The 18,782-nt window shown below is 33.0% G+C and overlaps 1 protein-coding gene across 3 annotated transcripts in view; it reads right to left on the reverse strand.

Annotated features, from left to right (window-relative positions):
• Positions 1-315: 315 nt before the first annotated feature.
• Cht5 (Chitinase 5) overlaps positions 316-18,782 on the reverse strand; it is a 66,922-nt gene continuing 48,455 nt past the window's right edge. For 2 of the 3 annotated variants that reach the window (XM_081736703.1, XM_081736704.1), the window contains exons 4-11: positions 15,160-15,325; positions 14,499-14,721; positions 13,728-13,851; positions 10,630-10,827; positions 8,419-8,500; positions 7,068-7,279; positions 2,941-3,201; positions 316-1,844 (exon numbers count right to left, since the gene is read on the reverse strand). In XM_081736703.1, coding sequence (XP_081592829.1) covers positions 1,713-1,844; positions 2,941-3,201; positions 7,068-7,279; positions 8,419-8,500; positions 10,630-10,827; positions 13,728-13,851; positions 14,499-14,721; positions 15,160-15,325 — 1,398 coding nt within the window. In that variant the 3' untranslated portion in view covers positions 316-1,712. The remainder of the gene's footprint in view (positions 1,845-2,940; positions 3,202-7,067; positions 7,280-8,418; positions 8,501-10,629; positions 10,828-13,727; positions 13,852-14,498; positions 14,722-15,159; positions 15,326-18,782) is intronic. The other variant, XM_081736702.1, reaches the window with a different exon arrangement.

Genomic DNA, 18,782 nt, shown 5'->3' on the forward strand with positions numbered 1-18,782 from the left:
ATGGGCTTTTATACTGACATACGCATGAGCTTTTATACTGACATACGCATGAGCATTTATACTGACATATGTCATTTTGTTCAGCTTAATAAGTTTTATCAATTGTTATATGCTTCATTTTCGGCTATTTTTTTCGTTAAACGCCAATAATAAAATAGAATATTATCTAATAAAACACTAAGCATTTTCAAAATATTATTGGCAATGTTTTAAAAGGAGTAATACAAGCAAAATCAAACACTTTATATTTTAATAACTGTTATTTTTATTGCAGAAAATTGTATCATATTCTTCTTTTTTCTTTTACAAAAAAATATTAATACATTTCGGGAGAAAATTCTTACATACTTGTTAAATATTGTCAAGAAAATGTATTACGTACATGATAATTGATCAAAATAAATATTTATTTAAGAATTAACTAAAAATATAATCACAGTATATATATAAAATCTGAAGCAGTATGACTATAAAGTACAATATTAAATAAATAATTGTTCTAAATTCTAATGAAACTTAATGTTGCCTTAAAAAATAAGATTTTTTAAAAAGATAAATACCAACAGTATAGTCTTAATTTTTTATACATAAAAACAATGACTAAGATTAGTTTTATAACTGACTTATTTTTTAAGTTTTCGTGATATTATTCGTACTCCAGAAGAAAGTTTTAATGTTAAATCTTCGCTCATCAAGAAAATTGTGTTTCCGTGTTTATTACGTATGATTGCGCTACAAATCGCAAATTTTAATATTCTTAAATTTTAATATTATTTTTAAATTAAGTACAGTACCATGAGTAAATTTGTTTTCACCACTTTCTCGTTTCCTAAGAAACGCTTTCTAACCAAGTATTTTCTACTGTTTTTTACACAGAATTTAAATCTTTTGGAGTTCGAAATGCTTATGTTTACATGGACGGAATGTCAGGAACAAATAAAGCGTGGGTGGATTTTTGTTAATGTTGAGAAACAGTAGGAAACAGGAACTGTTTCAGTTTAACAACACTTGCAAAATTTTTTTTACATAAATTTATTACGGAATTTATTACGGAACTCATAAATGTAAACAATAATTTCGATATGTACACTCAAGTCCAAAATGATGGTCACACATCTATAACTGTCTTCTTGTAAGAATATAATTTGATAATGATTTTGCAGGTTACTTTTAATATTGACACTATGTGTATAATCGGGAAATGCATATTTGTGGTAAATTTCATAGGAAAAGAATTATATGAAAATTAGAATGCGTTAAACAAAATGTTGCTAAATGGACAAGAAAGTTTTATTTTCGTTTTATTGTTCTTATTTACTGCTTTTTTGGCATGAAATTTGCCATATACATGTCTTTGCCGATTATACACATACTAACATTATAAGAAATACCGGGCGAATTCGTTATCAAATTATATTCCTGCAACAACATATTTATAGACATGCAACAATAATTTTGGACATGAGTATACATTTTCACTTGTAGTTTTAATGAATGTTATAATAATAATGATTCAGCAAATGAAAGTAAAATATACAATGTGATGATAATACATAGTAGCTTTTTATTCTCTGAAGACAGATGCATTTGTAGAATATTATGTATGATGATGCAATTACTTTTTCTTATGAGAAAAGAATTACAAATAAAAATATTTCTTTATGTTGAATTTATTATTCTATAATTTATTTTATTATAAAGTTTTTTTTGTACTAATTTTTCTTAGATTTGCATTCTGCTCTACTGACATTATCAGGCCAGTCACATATACTGATTTGCTCATTCCATACAGTTCCTGGTCTGCAAGAAAATTCTACTGGTTTTCCGTGCACGCATCGATAATACTGCAAAGAAATATACAAAATAAATAAATAAACAATATATATATGCAATAAATGAAAGCTACGATGGAAACAATTTTTTGCTTATTTTAAGATCCAGAGGGGGAAAAACAGTATAAGATAATAAAGTAACCTGTTTTGTATTATAGTCCGTTTGAAACAGTGCGAATGAATTCTTATTTGCTTCTAAAAGATATATAAGTCAAGAGTACATACTTTAGGTTACAGACGTTACTATTTAAATGTGTAAGCAGAATGGATAAGATGGCGTTTGAGATACAAAGAATAAATACATTTCTAGTATAATATTAATTATTTTGACTTAATATCGTTTTCTTCAACATCAAAGAATTTCTAAAATTTCTAAGAGAACAATTTCTAAAATTCAGATGAATCGTATCTTTTACATATTTGGCAAAACAATAATTGTACCCATTTCATTTGCATATGTGCAATATTTTTTTTAATTTTTAATATAAATTGTGTGCAGGAAACATTTATATGTAAATGCAAATCTGTAAATGAAGTTAAAAATAACTTGCGTTTTGTTATTATTTTTACTTATTGTCATAGTATGTGTATTTTTCTCCCTTTTTAGATATTAAAGAAGGTGTAGCATTAATCATTTTGTTATTTAACCTTCACATTTTAAAGCCTTCTCTACATATACTTCATATTCGTAATATTACTATCTATCCCTCTTAAAAATATAATCAAGAGCTGCACTCCTACGTGTTGGTATACAAAAAGTGGCTTCACCTTAAAAACTTATTTGCTTCATCTACTTTCCTAATAAAAGTATCAGTACCACTACTTCCCATCCTGGGTAACTATTTTGTAAGTGTGTAAGTAGCCTATGATAGTAGTAAATCATGACTAAACAAAATTACTCCTCCTCCTTCTACTACTACTATTACTACTACTAATAATATTTTGATTATCCCGAGGAATATTTTGTAGGTATTCATGATGCTAATTATACTTAAAGTGGATATCAGATTAGAAAAATGCCATTTTTCTCGAGACCACCACATTTGTTTTTCTTTTAACATGCAACATTCTTATAATTGTAATATATAATGGCATATGTTTTCCTTACCTTATCACATTGTTCATGAGGTAAATATTCGTTGCCTTGGCACTTGACATGAGGATCTCCTCCTGCAATTTCATTGTTTCCGTTACTCACTGTCGTAGTCGAAGTGGTTGAAGAAGACTGGGAAGAGGAAGGTGGGTGAGTGGCAGTAGATGGCCTTCGGGTCGTAGAGGTTGTAGTTGTTCTTCTGGTGGTAGTGCTAGTGGATCCCTGGGTTGGTCGAGCACCTGCAGGAGTAGTGCTTGGTGGACGATTCCATTCAGGCTACAAGTATAAGATGCAATGCATATAATAAATAGTTATTGGTAGAACATTAGTAGAAATAAATATCGACAAAGTTAAAACATATTATATCGAAGGAAATTCAAGTATAAATAAATGAAGATGTTAGTAATAGGTTAGCTACGCTATCAATGATGAAAAGAAATTGAATACTTTGCTATAAGAAGGGATGAACTTCAAAATTATCTTTCTTTCAAAAATAATAATAAGGTATATATCACTATATGCAAACATCTGAATCAATTAGTGCAGAAAAAGATGTTACTTGCAACTAAAATTTAATGGATTTTTCGTTACCATTACATGATCTTCCTGTATCGATAAACCTATTTTGACAATCTGGCTACTTGTCACTTTAAGGAGTCAGAATGCCTTAGGCTTACATAGAAGGATTACCAACTGGCTTGTATAAATAAATATATATGTAATGAAGTAATAGGTTAATTACGCTATTCTTGTATATGTGATACCATCAATCCTAACTCCTGTAGTTATGTTTTCGTGTCAGTTACTTAATTTTCAGGTTCTTCAGTTTCCTCAGATATCTTAGTGTTAATGGACCCTTAATAACTATGCCTACGTTAAGTAAATGGTATAATGCCTGTTATACAGAACATTCAAATAACACTAGGCAATTTGACATGCTGTTGGGTTAGATTTTTCTAATCTACAGACAATTTAATCTCCACTATCTGGTGCCATTGAAGAACACCAAATACAAAGATACAGTGCAATTTGAAAGTTACTAAACTCTGACTTTAAATCGGGAATCTGCACAAATATTTATGTGTATTGTTAGGGTGTGTTTATACAGAAAACTTCCTATCTCATCCTTCAATAGGATGGAAAAAGCAAAACAATGGAAGCTAGTGACATCGCATGCTGAATCAAGTTTTATGTCTCCCTTCCCTTTTCAAGAAACAAACTTTTTTTTAACAGTAGATGATCAAGTGATCAAGTGGACAGCGGGCTGTTTGAGCACTATCTCTCAAGCACACACATAGTAATTCTGCTTCATCAGGGGTGTTGAAAACAGGATTTCAGGTGTTCTCTTTACTGCAAACGTGATATTGCCACCTGAGCCGCAGAGAGCGTTTTTACTGCCAACTCTGATTTGCCTCAAGTGAGGAAAATTGATCGTTAAATTTGGCATATATATGCTGTTATATGAAGGATGATTCGAAATAGGAAATTTGAAAAGGGAAGAATGAAAAGATAAAATATTGCATGTGATATTTATGAAAAGACCTTGGGAAACGTTTCCCGCCACCAAACAGTAGTGCCAATGGTCTAAAGTTAGCAAGAAGTTAAGGACGAAGCAAAATTTATTCACCATTCATTTTGCAACAAAATCGTATTAACGATATCCTTTAGGAGCGGATTTTGTCATCATTCCCATACCGGGAAGAAACAACAGTGAATGAAGTAGTGTAACGTTTTTGTAATATATATATACCTTCGCCTTGACTTATTAGAACCACGATAACATCAACTTCTTCAAGCATAGCTGTAATCTGAGTGATAATATCAGCGTATACATCTGAATTTACGGTTGTATCTAGAAAAATTTGCCTCATAATTTCCCGTCTAGTACTTGCGGATTCCTAGACCTAGGCCTAGAAGTGGCAGAGCATCCGCAAGTACTAGACGGGAAATTATGAGGCAAATTTTTCTAGATACAACCGTAAATTCAGATGTATACGCTGATATTATCATTCAGATTACGGCTATGCTTGAAGAAGAAGTTGAATGTTATCGTGGTTCTAATAAGTCAAGGCGAAGACTCTATACATCAAACACGTGAAACGAGATGCTGCGAGAGTTTTTCCAAGGATGACTGATATTGTAAGGTCTGTGTCCTCTCATTCGAATGATTTTGGTCCACCTAATTTTCATTTATGCAGTTATATGAAGAACATTGTATACCACAGCAACCCGATAATGTTCCAAGATTTGTTCTACAAAATATAGAGCCATGAGTGGTATCCCAGATAACACATAAGAAAAGTTGCAAGCAAGATGGTTCGTTGTTTGAATTTGTGTCTAAAAGTTAATGGAGGACATTTCGAACATCTTTTCTAAAAGTAATGTAAGATTTTGTAGTTAAAAATGAAAGTAAAATTTACTTCACGAGAAATTAAAGTATAAAATGTTGTTCATGAATACTAGTTGTTAACCATGAAATGAGACATACGGTTTTCTCATCTCGCCTCACCTCGATTCTTGAAGAACTCTTTCTCGTTTAGTCTAGATCCTAGAAAAGCTTTTCTCGTACGAGTATCGTTTTGTAAAATTATGTACAAAATTTGTGCCATATTTTTTTCTTAACTTCATTTAGAAGTTATCAGAATTCTTCCACATTACGAGAGGTTACGAACGATGTGATATAACAATACTTAAATATATATATATATATATATATATATATATATATTATTGGTGTATATCGTGTAATGACTTGCATGTCCTTAAACATTGATAAATGCTCTTCGTTGTGTTCATACAATCTCTTTATGAATCTACTGCTTTTATACGATGAATCATGTAACCTAAAATAGTGAGATCTAAGACTTGGTTGAACTAGTCTTTCCCGCGAAAGTCGTGAGATTTTTTTTTTTTTTTTTTTTTTTGTCTTATGAGTAACATGAATCACTCCTTTCTTGACCTATCTGAATAACTTCAATTCAGAATTCAGAGACTTCTGAATTACAGTGTGTTATGCTCACACTTTAAAATGAAATCTCTAAGTTTTACGTTCAACGGTTATGCTGGTTAGGCTAAAGGAGACGGTGATAATGAGAAATGAATGAAATGGTGGAATTAAGAAAGTGGGAGGAAACGGGAGAACCCCGAGAAAACCCACGCACACGGTGCTTGTCCACCACAAAGCTCACTTGGAGCAAGCTGGATCGAATGAAGGGCCCCATGCACCGGAGATGAACGCTCTACCACTGAGCAACCGCGGCCCTTGCTTATATTTTAGCTAAAGCTTTGTTCTTTCTAATAAAATCAATCTTTCATCGCCAAACCAACTTGTAAATATTTTCCTACTCCAAAGTTAGACCACTGTACTACCGAGTTAAGAGAACATTATTCACTAACGATTTTAACTCACATGTTGTTACGCCATTTCATATATATCTATTCATTAGTTATTGTATAAATTCCAGGTACAGCCTGCAAGACATTTTACATTGGAAACATTAATGGTCAAGAAGAACAAGAACAAATTGTGGGAAAGGAAGTAGAGGGAAGTTGGCCTGGATACTATTTGTTCATTCGCTTATCTTGGAAATAAGAAAATAACTTTAATCAGAATGACCACTCACCAGGTTCGAACCCGAAACTGATTACGAAACAAGAAACCTAACCACAAATTTACGTCAGCTCGGTCATGTAAAAGTTCCAATGTATTTAATTTAGTTCGCTAAGAAGTAGTGCTAAAACATATATTAATATATTTGTTTTAATTAGACATAATGAATTGAACCCAATTTTGGAAACATTTACTTTACTCCGATTTTAGGGAAAATTTAATCATTTTGACCAAGAAATGAAGGAGAGAGATTTTACTACAATTACAAAAGAAATACAGTTCCTATCGTATCAATAGCATATTATCATTCTTACATCAGAGAAATTTCTATAAAACCATCATCTACAAACCATTCTGAACAAAATGGCCAGAAGACTAGAGATCCTTTCTCTCGTATACAGTAGGGACAAATATACACTATATGGCATTATTATATGCACTGCCTCTATTATTGCTGTAAACACTTTAAAAATGCCCTCTTAGTCATTGACAACACTGGTTGATAGCAATTATAGTCCTTGTCCAAACTCACCCTTGGTGTTGTTGTTACAGTTGGCTTAGGCACTACATAGTCTTTCATGTTGTTGTGTAAGATGTTAATAAGGACATTTTTAGGGCCGCAAATTCCATGGAAGTCGTCCATATCGATTGCCCACGTCATCGCACCAGCATATCCTTTTTGTTTGATAAAGTCCATCTTAATTTGTACACTTTTTGGGTTTTCAAAGCCTACCCATTGAGTTCCTAAAAAGAAAAAAATATACCTATGTAATATAGTCATATTTACACTTTACAAAAAATTCGACTTTTTCCTACATAGTTATGTTTTACAAACAAGTAAATGTGGTCCCTCTCTCTTACAACTCACTGCTGAACGACCGTACATTTTTAAAGAACAAATCTACGAAACTGGAAATAAAATTTCTGTCTTTAAAATAATAATAATAATAATAATAATAATAATAATAATAATAATAATAATAATAATAATAATAATAATAATAATAATAATAATAAAATAAAAACCTTTTCGTAAATTTTGAAAACTTAATTCTTTCCACCCATTGTGCAGTCTCGTGGAGAGGTGTCTAACGACCGTATTCTGCAGGGTTTGATTCCTGGTGAGAATTAAGAATCAGATAAAGACTTCAATAATGGTTCGTGTTTCACTTTAAGCAGAAGATATCGTCTTTAAGCCTTAGTGCTGGAAATGGATATCAGATTCTAATCACTCTAGAAGATAGGTATTGACGCATACAACTTTCAGCTGATGCATATTATGTTCTTAACACTTCTCTGTTACCCTCTATTACAGAAGATGTCAAATTGCCACTCAGCTTCGTAATTCAGGGTAACTTCAACATAATATATATAGAGTATGGCTCACAAAAGTGTATATGGAATGGTAATCAAGCACATCTGCATAGAGTTATAAAACATCGAAAGTTACAACGGCAATATTCATATTCAGACGTTCTCGCCCAATAGCCCATGACACAACTACTAAATTGTATTAATATGTATCTTAAAAGGCAATATCTACCTTTAAACTTTTTCATTACTTTTGACTTCGAAAACTGGATCCACCTGACCATGGGTATAGGTATGGTATAAGTTACTTGTTGTTCCTGTATACATTTTTCTAACTGGTGTTAAAATTATTCGCATCTCTCCCTAAAATTTCAATGATGCATTGAGCGTCAAGACTCTCCTCTTGTACGTTCTTCTGTCATGTTAATATACAATACAATACATACGCATATTATCATTGTAAAAATGTATAAAATCTAGGAAAATGTTTCTAGTTTATAAATAAATCAAAGCTGTCATCTCGGAAAATATTGAAATAAATGGAAATGTTTGAAGATGTGTTAAAATCTTACCTTTGTAGGCATACGGGCATTTTCCAACATCATCCCACTTTTCAGTCCATTCACTGTCTTCTTCTTGCAGCTCACTACAAATCTGTAAAATACAACGAATTATCAAATAAGACCATACATTAAAAAAAATCTACAAAACAGAAAAAGTTATAACCTCGCCCAATGTCATTACTCTTTAAAAATAAGAAATGTGAATGGAAGTAATATTGTTTCGCCGTTCTTTAGCTAAACTATGAAATGATAAATTTAAATGTACTATAGGCCAACTTATTTAGCAGTCTGATCCAGAGTAAAGAATCGTCTAGGTTCCTGTGAGGGGAAGTAGACGCAGCCATAGAGACTAAACCACGAATCCCTATTATTTCTCTGCACCTGTAAATATTTGTAACTTCTCTGTACTGTTGTTCAAAACACACACAGAACTCCACTCAAATAGTTCCATCCTAGACTTTCTTTTCCAAATACAAGAATTTTTAACCATGCTTTATTATATTGCTGCAATTCCATTCGTATTTACATAAAAATATACGTGTTTGTTAGTCTCTATGAGTGAATGATTCATACAGTAAATAAAAATAGAAATACAAGATAACTGTTTCAAAAGATTAGAAGTGTTGTATATTCACCACAAAAGAATTCTTAAGGGCTTTTATTTCGAAACCTTATACAAAGTAAATCCTTCCTGCCTCCTAATGACTTTGTATTCTGGTCTGATCACTTTTCTTTCAGGGAGCTCATGTGGTTCGGATTCCACGTTAATCAGTAGGTCCACGTCTCATATAGCCTCGCTGCTGAACGGGACGTTAAACCCAAAATCAACTCAACTCAACTTTTCTTTCATTAAGACCGACAGAGTTCGACTGCATTCCTTTATTTTCCGTGCCACAAAATACGAATACATCTCTTTAACAGTGAGACATTTACATTTTAAAAAAATGAGAAACGTTTCTTCTTCAACATTCTCTCAACTTGACATCTTTTAGACTCAAGTGGCAAGTATTCCAATGAGCAGGGTAATCTACATAAAACTAACACTTTTTTAAATAATTGATTCGTACTCCGCTTGGTTAATTTTGAAACTCCCAGATGGCTATATGGTTAGCATAACGTTTCGTGGAATTAGTCCTACTGATATTCCATTGAAACCTATAGTTACTGCTGTTGAATATTTTCAATGAGTGATATTTTGCATGTAATCGTATTCTCATTTGTTGCTAGCGCCCTATGAGGTATTATATTATAGTTTGATATTACACTTTTGTCAGATTTTTTCAATTACAACAATTTATAATTTTTAACATACAAAAATGTTAATGATAAAACAATTAATTTTAATGTCTTTTGTAGTTGTTGATTTTAGTTTAGCGTCCCTTTCAGCAGCGAGGCTATATGAGACGTGGACCTACTGATTAACGTGGAATCCGAACCACATGAGCTCCCGCCGGGAATAGTGTCTTTTGTAGTGGATAATAAATCGCTAATTTTTGTATACACGTTACAAGAAATATAGCCACATTCACAATATTGACAGCCGGCGAGCTTTGATAACGAAGGACTATGGTCATTCTTGTACATATCAGCAAACTTCCTGATTAGTGTCAAAAATAATATTTTAATTTCGGGAAATGAATGACAGAGCTCCTTGCAGAAAATTTTCTTCAAAAGGAGGAAGTGGGAAAAAACTATGAGAGGACTACACTGGTATACTTTTAAAAAAACAAAGTATACTGAAAATTCTTAATGCTAACCTTAACGTGCTTGGCCGAAGGAAAGACATAGATTATCGTTCTTTTGATATTATATGCTAGTAGACCTGCCCTGCATAAAAGTGACATATCATTCCAATTTGATTTATCTTGTAGGAGGAATTACAAAGAACCAACCGAACAGGGTGACATTGCGTTGAAGAGATGTTGGGTGATGCTACATTAATACAAAGCATAACAAGCCTTATTCATAGTCGGTACTGGATATGATTAGCATCATACTAAGGGCTTGACTAGCGATTGAATCATACGATAGTCAAATTCTTAGTGTGACGCTAGTTATAAATAAGAATTATTCTGACTATAGCCCAACGTTTCTAACCGTAATAACTAGGAGAAAGTTTGATTGAATAGTTCTTACTTTGCTATTCGATATTAAAAAACAATCAAATTGTGATTGATTTAGTAATCCTGATACTATTATATCAATCATGATACTACGCACCTCGTAATAAGCGAGAAATCCTTTGGCATTTGTGTAGTTTCCTGGGTCACCTCCTCCGGCCTCTTTGTTAATGTACGTTCCTAGATTATAGTTGGTATTGCTCTTACTCAATGTGAAAGTGCGTCCGTAGAAGGGAACTCCAACCACTAACTTATCTGGAGGGCAGCCCATGTCAACCCACAGTTGTAAGCCATCATTCTGTGGAGGGGAAAAAATAATGCAAAATATGTTGAGCTATTATAATTTTACTCAAATTTTCATGACAACACATTACAAAACAAAACGATATCAAGTTATCTCTAAAATTATTGCTAGCTAATGGTAAATATGCATTTAGAGTCAGTAATACAGCAGAGAGAATGGAAAAAGGATTGACCCAATTTTTCAGCAGTAACTGAACTGTTTTCTGGTCATAACAATAAAATGATTAATTTATTGTTACTCAATACTTACTCAACATAACTATTACATGATGACGTAGTTCAATCATTTCCAACTTGCTGTTGCATGACGTAAGAGAATGCTTTAATAATCTGAGAAACAGTAAAAAGAACATGCAGAGCGCAGGATGGAAGAGGATGAGATAGAAGAGTAGAATAAGCAAGTGTTGCCAGCTGTAATACTTTTCATTGTACAAGTTTTGCTTTTAACAAACTTAAATCTGATTTAAACTACTTGCTGAGCAAAACAATATGTTTATTGTAAAAAAAAAAAAAAAAAAAAAAAAAAAAAAAAAAAAAAAAAACTTGTAACATTTTTGCAAACTATCCACTTTGGCTTCATCAAACGCTATTCATAGATATCGGGTAGATAATGCCCGATGAAGCCAAAGTGGATATTTGGCGAAACTGTTACACATTAATATATATATACAGGCTGTCTCAAAAGCCCCTTATCACCCATATTAAAATCCAAATGGATGTACTTTCAGCGACTTTTGATGTGGTAGGTGAACTTGAGGTTAGGGGGACACATTCTGGCGTAGGTTACGCGGACGGCCGCCATCTTGAATTTAACTTTTTATTACAAACGCTAAGTGGGTCATGTGATACATGACCATAGGCTAGAATTTCACCAGAAAACCGAATTTGAAGTCAAAATGCATTTATCTTTATGTGGTAAACAGTTATCCACAAATATATTTAAATAAACGTTTTGTTCAGCTAGTAGTTTAAATCAGATTTAAATGTTGCCAGTGCACGCGGGTCCAGGAGTAATATGCTCCCGATGTTCTTGTTTGTATGTCACCACAGTCTTTTATTAACGTCAGGTTACCTTATTACATTCTCCCCCCGCCCCATCCATGTGTTTTGCTGAAAAGGGGAGCAGCAAAATTTTACGTTCCGTCACAGAACATTCCGTTGGAAATGATTCAAATTCATTATTTCACTTTATTTTCTTCAATTTTTTTAAATAAAGAAATATTAAAATCACACAAGAATTACTAAATAGAGGATTTCCAAATTTTTGAAGTGAACAACGTGTGTTTATAGAGCTTCCTTGTTATGGTTAACTATAAGGATTCCACGTTAAACTACACGTATACGTCTCACATGGCGTCGGCACCTGAAAGAGAGGTTAAACTCCAAATACCAACCAATCAATGTAGTCTATAAAATAAGAATCACATTTATCATCATCTGATAGTTATTTTAAGATGTAAGTCTGTAGATAAGACGCACATTGTTCACTTCACTACTAAAAGATGTGACCTTCATCTGTATTGCGTAGTGCAATGTAAACATTGAAAGGAGCCTGATATTTCTACAATTTTAAAAAAGACAATTATTGAAGAAAATTAAATACATTAAAACAAATTAGTACATACAGTACATAGAATTTGTTAACTGCTGTAAATACATATTGAACTTTCAAATACACCGTACAATTTTAAATACTATATAGTTAAGTTGTCACTCCATTCTACGTACGTAAATATTTTAACTTTAATGTGTATTCAAAGAATTATGATGATAAAAATAATATGAAATGAAATTTGAATTATTTCTTTTACAATATTACAAAGAATTATCGGAAGGATACCAAAAAAATAGAGAAAATAAAAAGTAAAAGAATGGAAAACATATTAAAAATTAGCTACATAACACCTGAATATCTCAACGAGCAGTAGGGAACGATGCAAGTTTCCATCCTTATTAGATCCTTGTCATATATTGTGATCCATACTTGTACCCTAACATTATTTTGAATTAAGTTATATTTTCCAGAAATTGTTGATTTAACGTGGTCTATATCAATTTCGTCTTTTTGTCTGGTATGATATATGTTAACCTCTTTTCGTTAACACTAAGTTACTGTGTTTAATTTAAACCAATAGCTACTTATACAGTATGCTGTTGAGGAATGAGATTTCTATTAATTCTAGGTTCTAGTTTTGGGATGTTTTACGAGAGGTACAATAATGAAATCTCATAAATTAAACTTAAAAGAGCTTTAGTCTGTGACTGTTTGAGAATGTGTTTTGGAAGAGTTGCCCCCTAGAGCGAACGCGACCAAGGTGGCTATTTGGTAACTTTACATTTGCCAGAGTTATAAATCATACTGTGAGCCAATCAGGGTTTCCAGGTCTTTTTTGCCAAGTCCAGGTCTATAATAGCAGAGTTCCAGTACTCTGCACAAAGAATCTTCAAAGTAACTGTTTCTTGCTAAGATCCCCCTGCCTGGCAACACGTCTTTCCTTTTTCCCCTTCCTTTAGACGCCTTTTAAACAGCATGCAGTCTATTGTTCCGAAACGCACCAAATACGCTCGAACTAACGTTTCCTCCGCGTTTTTATTGCTTTCGCGTTTGTGATTAGCCATCAACATTTAAATACATGGTCAGCGTATTCCAAGCGTACGCATGAATAATAAAAACGCGTGGCGAACGCTTATGAATAGCCATGGGCTTAATAAAGTTTAATTTAGAGTGTGGATTTAAGTGTTCCTTAGTGAATTACCTTATGCATTGGAAAAAGACTAGCAGAAACAGATTTCTCTGACACCTATCTGGTAGATTTAACTCGAATTAAAGTCTAAAATTAGGACTACCACAATTATATACTGTATATTGGCACAAATGTAGAATAATTTTCTTACCACATTGAGTTTCTCGTAAGCCCATTGGTCATGAGGCCTCTTGTATAGTGGGCTATGAACGTCTGCAAATCCAGCCCAGTTTCCTCTAAGGTCATAGGCCATAACGTGAACAGCATCTAGAAGTCTGCATAAAAGGTGATAAAACAAAATATGGGTTAACGATAGAAAACGTATGAAGCAAAATAATTATAGGGTAGACTTACTATGAGATGTAGAGTAATTTCTAAAGAGAAGAATCACATTATTAAATTAATATTTGAAGAAGGCATTTCATTTAAAATGTAATGTAGTTAACATAGTGCTCACGTCTATTCGAACAATCCTTGAAAGACATATAGATTTGTTGATTAAGCTATTAATTTTCGAATAAAAAAGAAAAATGTCTGTATGTACTATTAAGGTGTGACAATAACTCCAATCAGACATTAAAAAAGGGTTTTAACATGGCAACTGAACTGGCACATCAGTGGTTTCCTTTACTACAAATAAAACTCTCCATTGACGCTTTCTAAAATTGAAGAACGAAATAAAAGCAAGGATAGGAATGGTGAAAGAAGCCTTTCAGAAGAAGAAAAGTGTAGTTTACAGTACATTCAATAAACACGTATGAAAAATTACTCGTAAAAGAGATTTCGTATGGACATGGATATACGGACGGGGGTGGAAAACGACTAAAAATATTTGAATATAAGAAGAAAATAATTTCATAATAATTTGACTACTTTTTTAAAAATTATGTAATAATGAAAGTAAGTTATAACAATTACTTACTCACAAAGATCAGGTACATGATAACCTTCTTGTAAACGGAACTTAGCCAATGGTACAGCCATAGTTATTTCCCAGCCTTTTCCTTCAGCAACAAACGCTCTCCTCAATTCTTCCACAAAGAAGAAGAAATTGTCCTTATCTTTGAAAGATCCACCGCGATCTGCAGCTCCGGGATACTCCCAATCAAGATCAAATCCGTCAAAACCATATTTATTCATGTATTCTGAAACAAATAGGTAACGTGTATACATTATCAATATATTTCACAGTCATTATTTTAAAGAATAATGAAATCATAAGGTAAAGAAAGGAGTTTACAAAATTGCAGTGAAAGATTGTTTTCCAAACTTCAATATCGTATTTGGACGAAATTGATTTATTTAATTGGTACTATTCAGACAGTGCAGGGACATCTCAATCAAACTAGCTCTCGTAAAAATTAATCTTATGTAATACTCTGTCTCCTTCTACAAAACATAGTTATAAAAATAATCAAAATGATTAAGTTCGTTATTTGGCCAATTAGGTATCACTACAAGTCAAAGTTTGACATACAGAACTTTATCACTGGGTACAGCAGCCTTTGGTAAAGTTCTTACGTTTCATAAATTTAAACTAGATTTCTGTTTCAGACATTTATTTCTACAAGAAGGAAACTTACCTACAACACTTCTTATGAAACTATCACGGCGTTGTTTGACGCCAACCATTTGAGAATATTTTCGTCCGCCTTCAGCCCAGCCTCCTACAGCAAGTTGAGTCTTTAGTTGAGGATATTTCTTCTTCAAGGCAGTGAAGTTAGAAAACCCGTTCATTTCTACATCATTCTGTCAATATAAATGCAATTGAATAAAGTAATGCAAGGATTTAATCTTTTTCACTTCATCTAGCAATTACGTTATTCTTACGTAAATTACGTATTATGCAGGGAATGAAATATTGTGAAGAACTGGAAACTTTTATACATGTTTCTATCAATTCGGAATAATTACAGTCTGGAAACAATGTTAAAATCAGGAATATCTCAGGGGTACTTAGAGGTCAAGTCACGCCTCTCCTTATGAGGAAATACTGTTAATTTGACGTTAACTCAACTGAAAGAGTATGGAAATGGTTGGAGAAAAAAATTGAGTATATTAAGTTCATTTCAATAAAAGAGAGAAGGGTGACTACTGATATGTGAACTAAATAATGCACCATGTATTGAAGAAAGGGAATATGGAAATAAAATGTGTGACTCAGGATAGAGAAAGTATGAAAAGTTGCGTCAAAACAAATCGACCTGAGAAGCAGAATGATAACATTGATGTTGACATTCTAGTATTTTTGAAAGGTACCTCGTAGATTTTTCAAACGTTATCCCAGAAAAAAAGAGCTCTGAATTCAACACTGTCTGGAATCAATGGAAGAATGCTAAGATCATATCGTCGCATGAGAACCAAAGGAACTTAACTCCATTTTCGTAGGTTTACAGGCGAGAGAACAAAAATATTATTTTCTGAGAAAGATGTGTTTTTAAGGTGGATCACCACACAGAACTCAGTACGTATTTTAGCACATTCCCTTAACTACTGCGCAATGAAACATTACATATTATAAATATTGTACTATAAGATAGAGTTATGTTTTAGCTACAATATAAGACACTGATTCATTTGGTTGTGTCTTCTGATATTGTAAAAGGTAACAATTAAAACAAAATATTTCATTCGTTTTACAATGTGCACACAAGATGACACTTGTTGTTACATCTTACTAGAAGTGCTTAGTTTTATGAAATGTTTATTTGTACATGTAAGATATTTTAAAGCAACGATCTTATTACGAAATAGATATATTCTTTGACCGTTTTCATGTTACGTTTCACATTTTATTTCAATATTAATATACATTTAAGGAAATAGATTTTGAGAAGTAACTTGCGCAGAACGCCATATTGCGTTGTTGCCAAATTTGTAAGTATACTGTGGTAGTCACAATAAGAAAATTCCTGGATTTTAGCGTTGGAGTTCAAGAAGCGGAACTTAGTTGTGAATTACGGTAAGGGTCGAAAACTAATTTCTCCAGTAAGTATCCAAGGAGAATTTCATAATTACTTCCTTTATTATCTGGCATCAGTAAACAATGGACATCATCTGGCAACGCCGCACTATTCAAGCAACGTTTAGCATAGCACCGAGAACACCTAGTGATCCACCTTAATAAGATGGTAATTGAGCTACATTGCAACAGATGATCGACAAGGAGAACAGATGGCATTACGTTCTATTTACGCCAAGTGGGGCTTTCAAAATTATGTCCAAACGTGAAGAAAGCGAAAACCGCATTTTTGGAGTTACGTTCCTCTCGTTCTCATGCGACGATATTATCCTTAATATAAAATGTGATACATATATACACTACCAGCAGTGGCGTATTTAGGGGGGTGGCTTCCGGGCTTAAGCCCCCCCCGAAATCTTACTTAGTATAGTAAAGTAAATGAAATATCTTGCAGAATTTTCACATTTCCAGGCAAAGCCCCCCCCGAAAGTTAGCAAAGCCCCTCCCGAAACAAAATCGTAAATACGCCACTGACTACCAGTATCAATACATTTCCTTAAACGTTCCACCATGCTTCTATAAATTCTCATTAATATATAATGATGAAGAGGAGTCATTGCAATGGGTATCCTTTCTCAGAGATGACGCAGACCTCCAATTTACACAGCATAGCCTAACCAGACTTTCTTGTAAGACAAAGTTCATCAGATTCAGTTCTGTGATGGTGGTGACCAATTCACAGTTCTCGTTCATTTCCAATTTAACGTACAGTTAACGTGTAATTCAAAAAATGGCGTACTATCCCTGAATAAGAAGAATGATTCATTGGATAAGACTATAGAACCATTTTGTAAAATTGCTCAAGATGAAATGTGATAGGACCAAGTCCATAATTAGAAATTCCATTAAAATAGTTCTATTGATGTAGTAATAATAGTATCATAAACATGCGCGGATCCGTAGATTAGGAAGGGACAAAATTCTTATAGCTGATCTATTATAAAAAAGAAAGTATCGATTTGCTTCTCGTTGACGAAACATTATACGAAGAATGGCTTGCCTCCCATGCACACGCCTATGATTTAAGTATTAAAATTTTGGGAATATTTATCCTAGCACTATCTTTATATATGTTTTATATTATTTCACAATGTATAAATTCTACTGTAACCTACTCTTTAATAAAAGTATAAACATCACAATTTACTGCTAGCAGCAAGTCTTAGACGATCTATAATAATCTTAAAGAGGCCTTAAGAAGTTTAACACATAGCAACTTTTTCCTATTATGTAGCATCAATTATAGGCAGATACAATTGTGGAAATTGTTGTCCTTAGTAGCTGCCGGCAAATCAACATATCTCTCGACTCTCGCATTTTCTGAGTACGGAAGGATATAGCCTACAGATCGAAGTATTGATACACCCTTTTTGATTTTCCGGAGGAGGACACTGTATATACAGAAAGATGTATCAAAAAGGTGAATTTGTCTTTAAAACCCTGAGTTTTTTGTGTAGCTGATTGATTTCTGTATGTTGCAGATACCAAGGCGAGTAAGCTCTGACGGCAATTACAGTCCTCTACGTCAAACCGTCTGGTATCTAAAACAATTTAAAGATGATACATCAACTTGAACATGATTCCAAGGAGGAGGTGCGCGGTGTTATTCGTTTTTCATGGGCCAAGGGACAAAAAACCATCTGACATTCATCGAGAATTGGTGAAAGTCTATGGAGAGTGTTATGTCACAGAAACAAGTGTATGTGTGGTGCAATGTATTCTCAAATAGTAGGATTAATGTGACAGATAACGAATGTGGCAGACTAGCAACGTTCATCCCCGACAGGAGTGTATGTAACGTCGACCCGACGATTTGTGAAGTAAGAATGCTAATCCATGGAAGAACCATGTCAAGGTTCCAATTTTAAAAAAGTTAATCAACAAAAAGGTTAGTTAAAAAACTATATGTGCTACGACAACTATTTAACAAATACACCACTACACTCAACATTTCACTTAAAAACTTTAAATTCAAATGTAATACAAAAACTCAATTATATGTTTCGTTTATCTAATAGTTTAAATAAAAGAATACGCCACCAGCAGGTAGTTGGCAAAAATGCAATTTTAAAGGATAGGATCTCTCGCTATAATTTAAACTATATAACTCCCAAGATAGCTTCCTTTAAGCGTTTGCAGCAGTATGTTACTTAAAAAATGAATTGTAAAACATTAGATTTTAAA

This window comes from Thermobia domestica, chromosome 13 (assembly GCF_964235325.1).
Source record: "Thermobia domestica chromosome 13, izTheDome1.hap1.1, whole genome shotgun sequence".
Lineage (NCBI taxonomy): Eukaryota > Metazoa > Arthropoda > Insecta > Zygentoma > Lepismatidae > Thermobia > Thermobia domestica.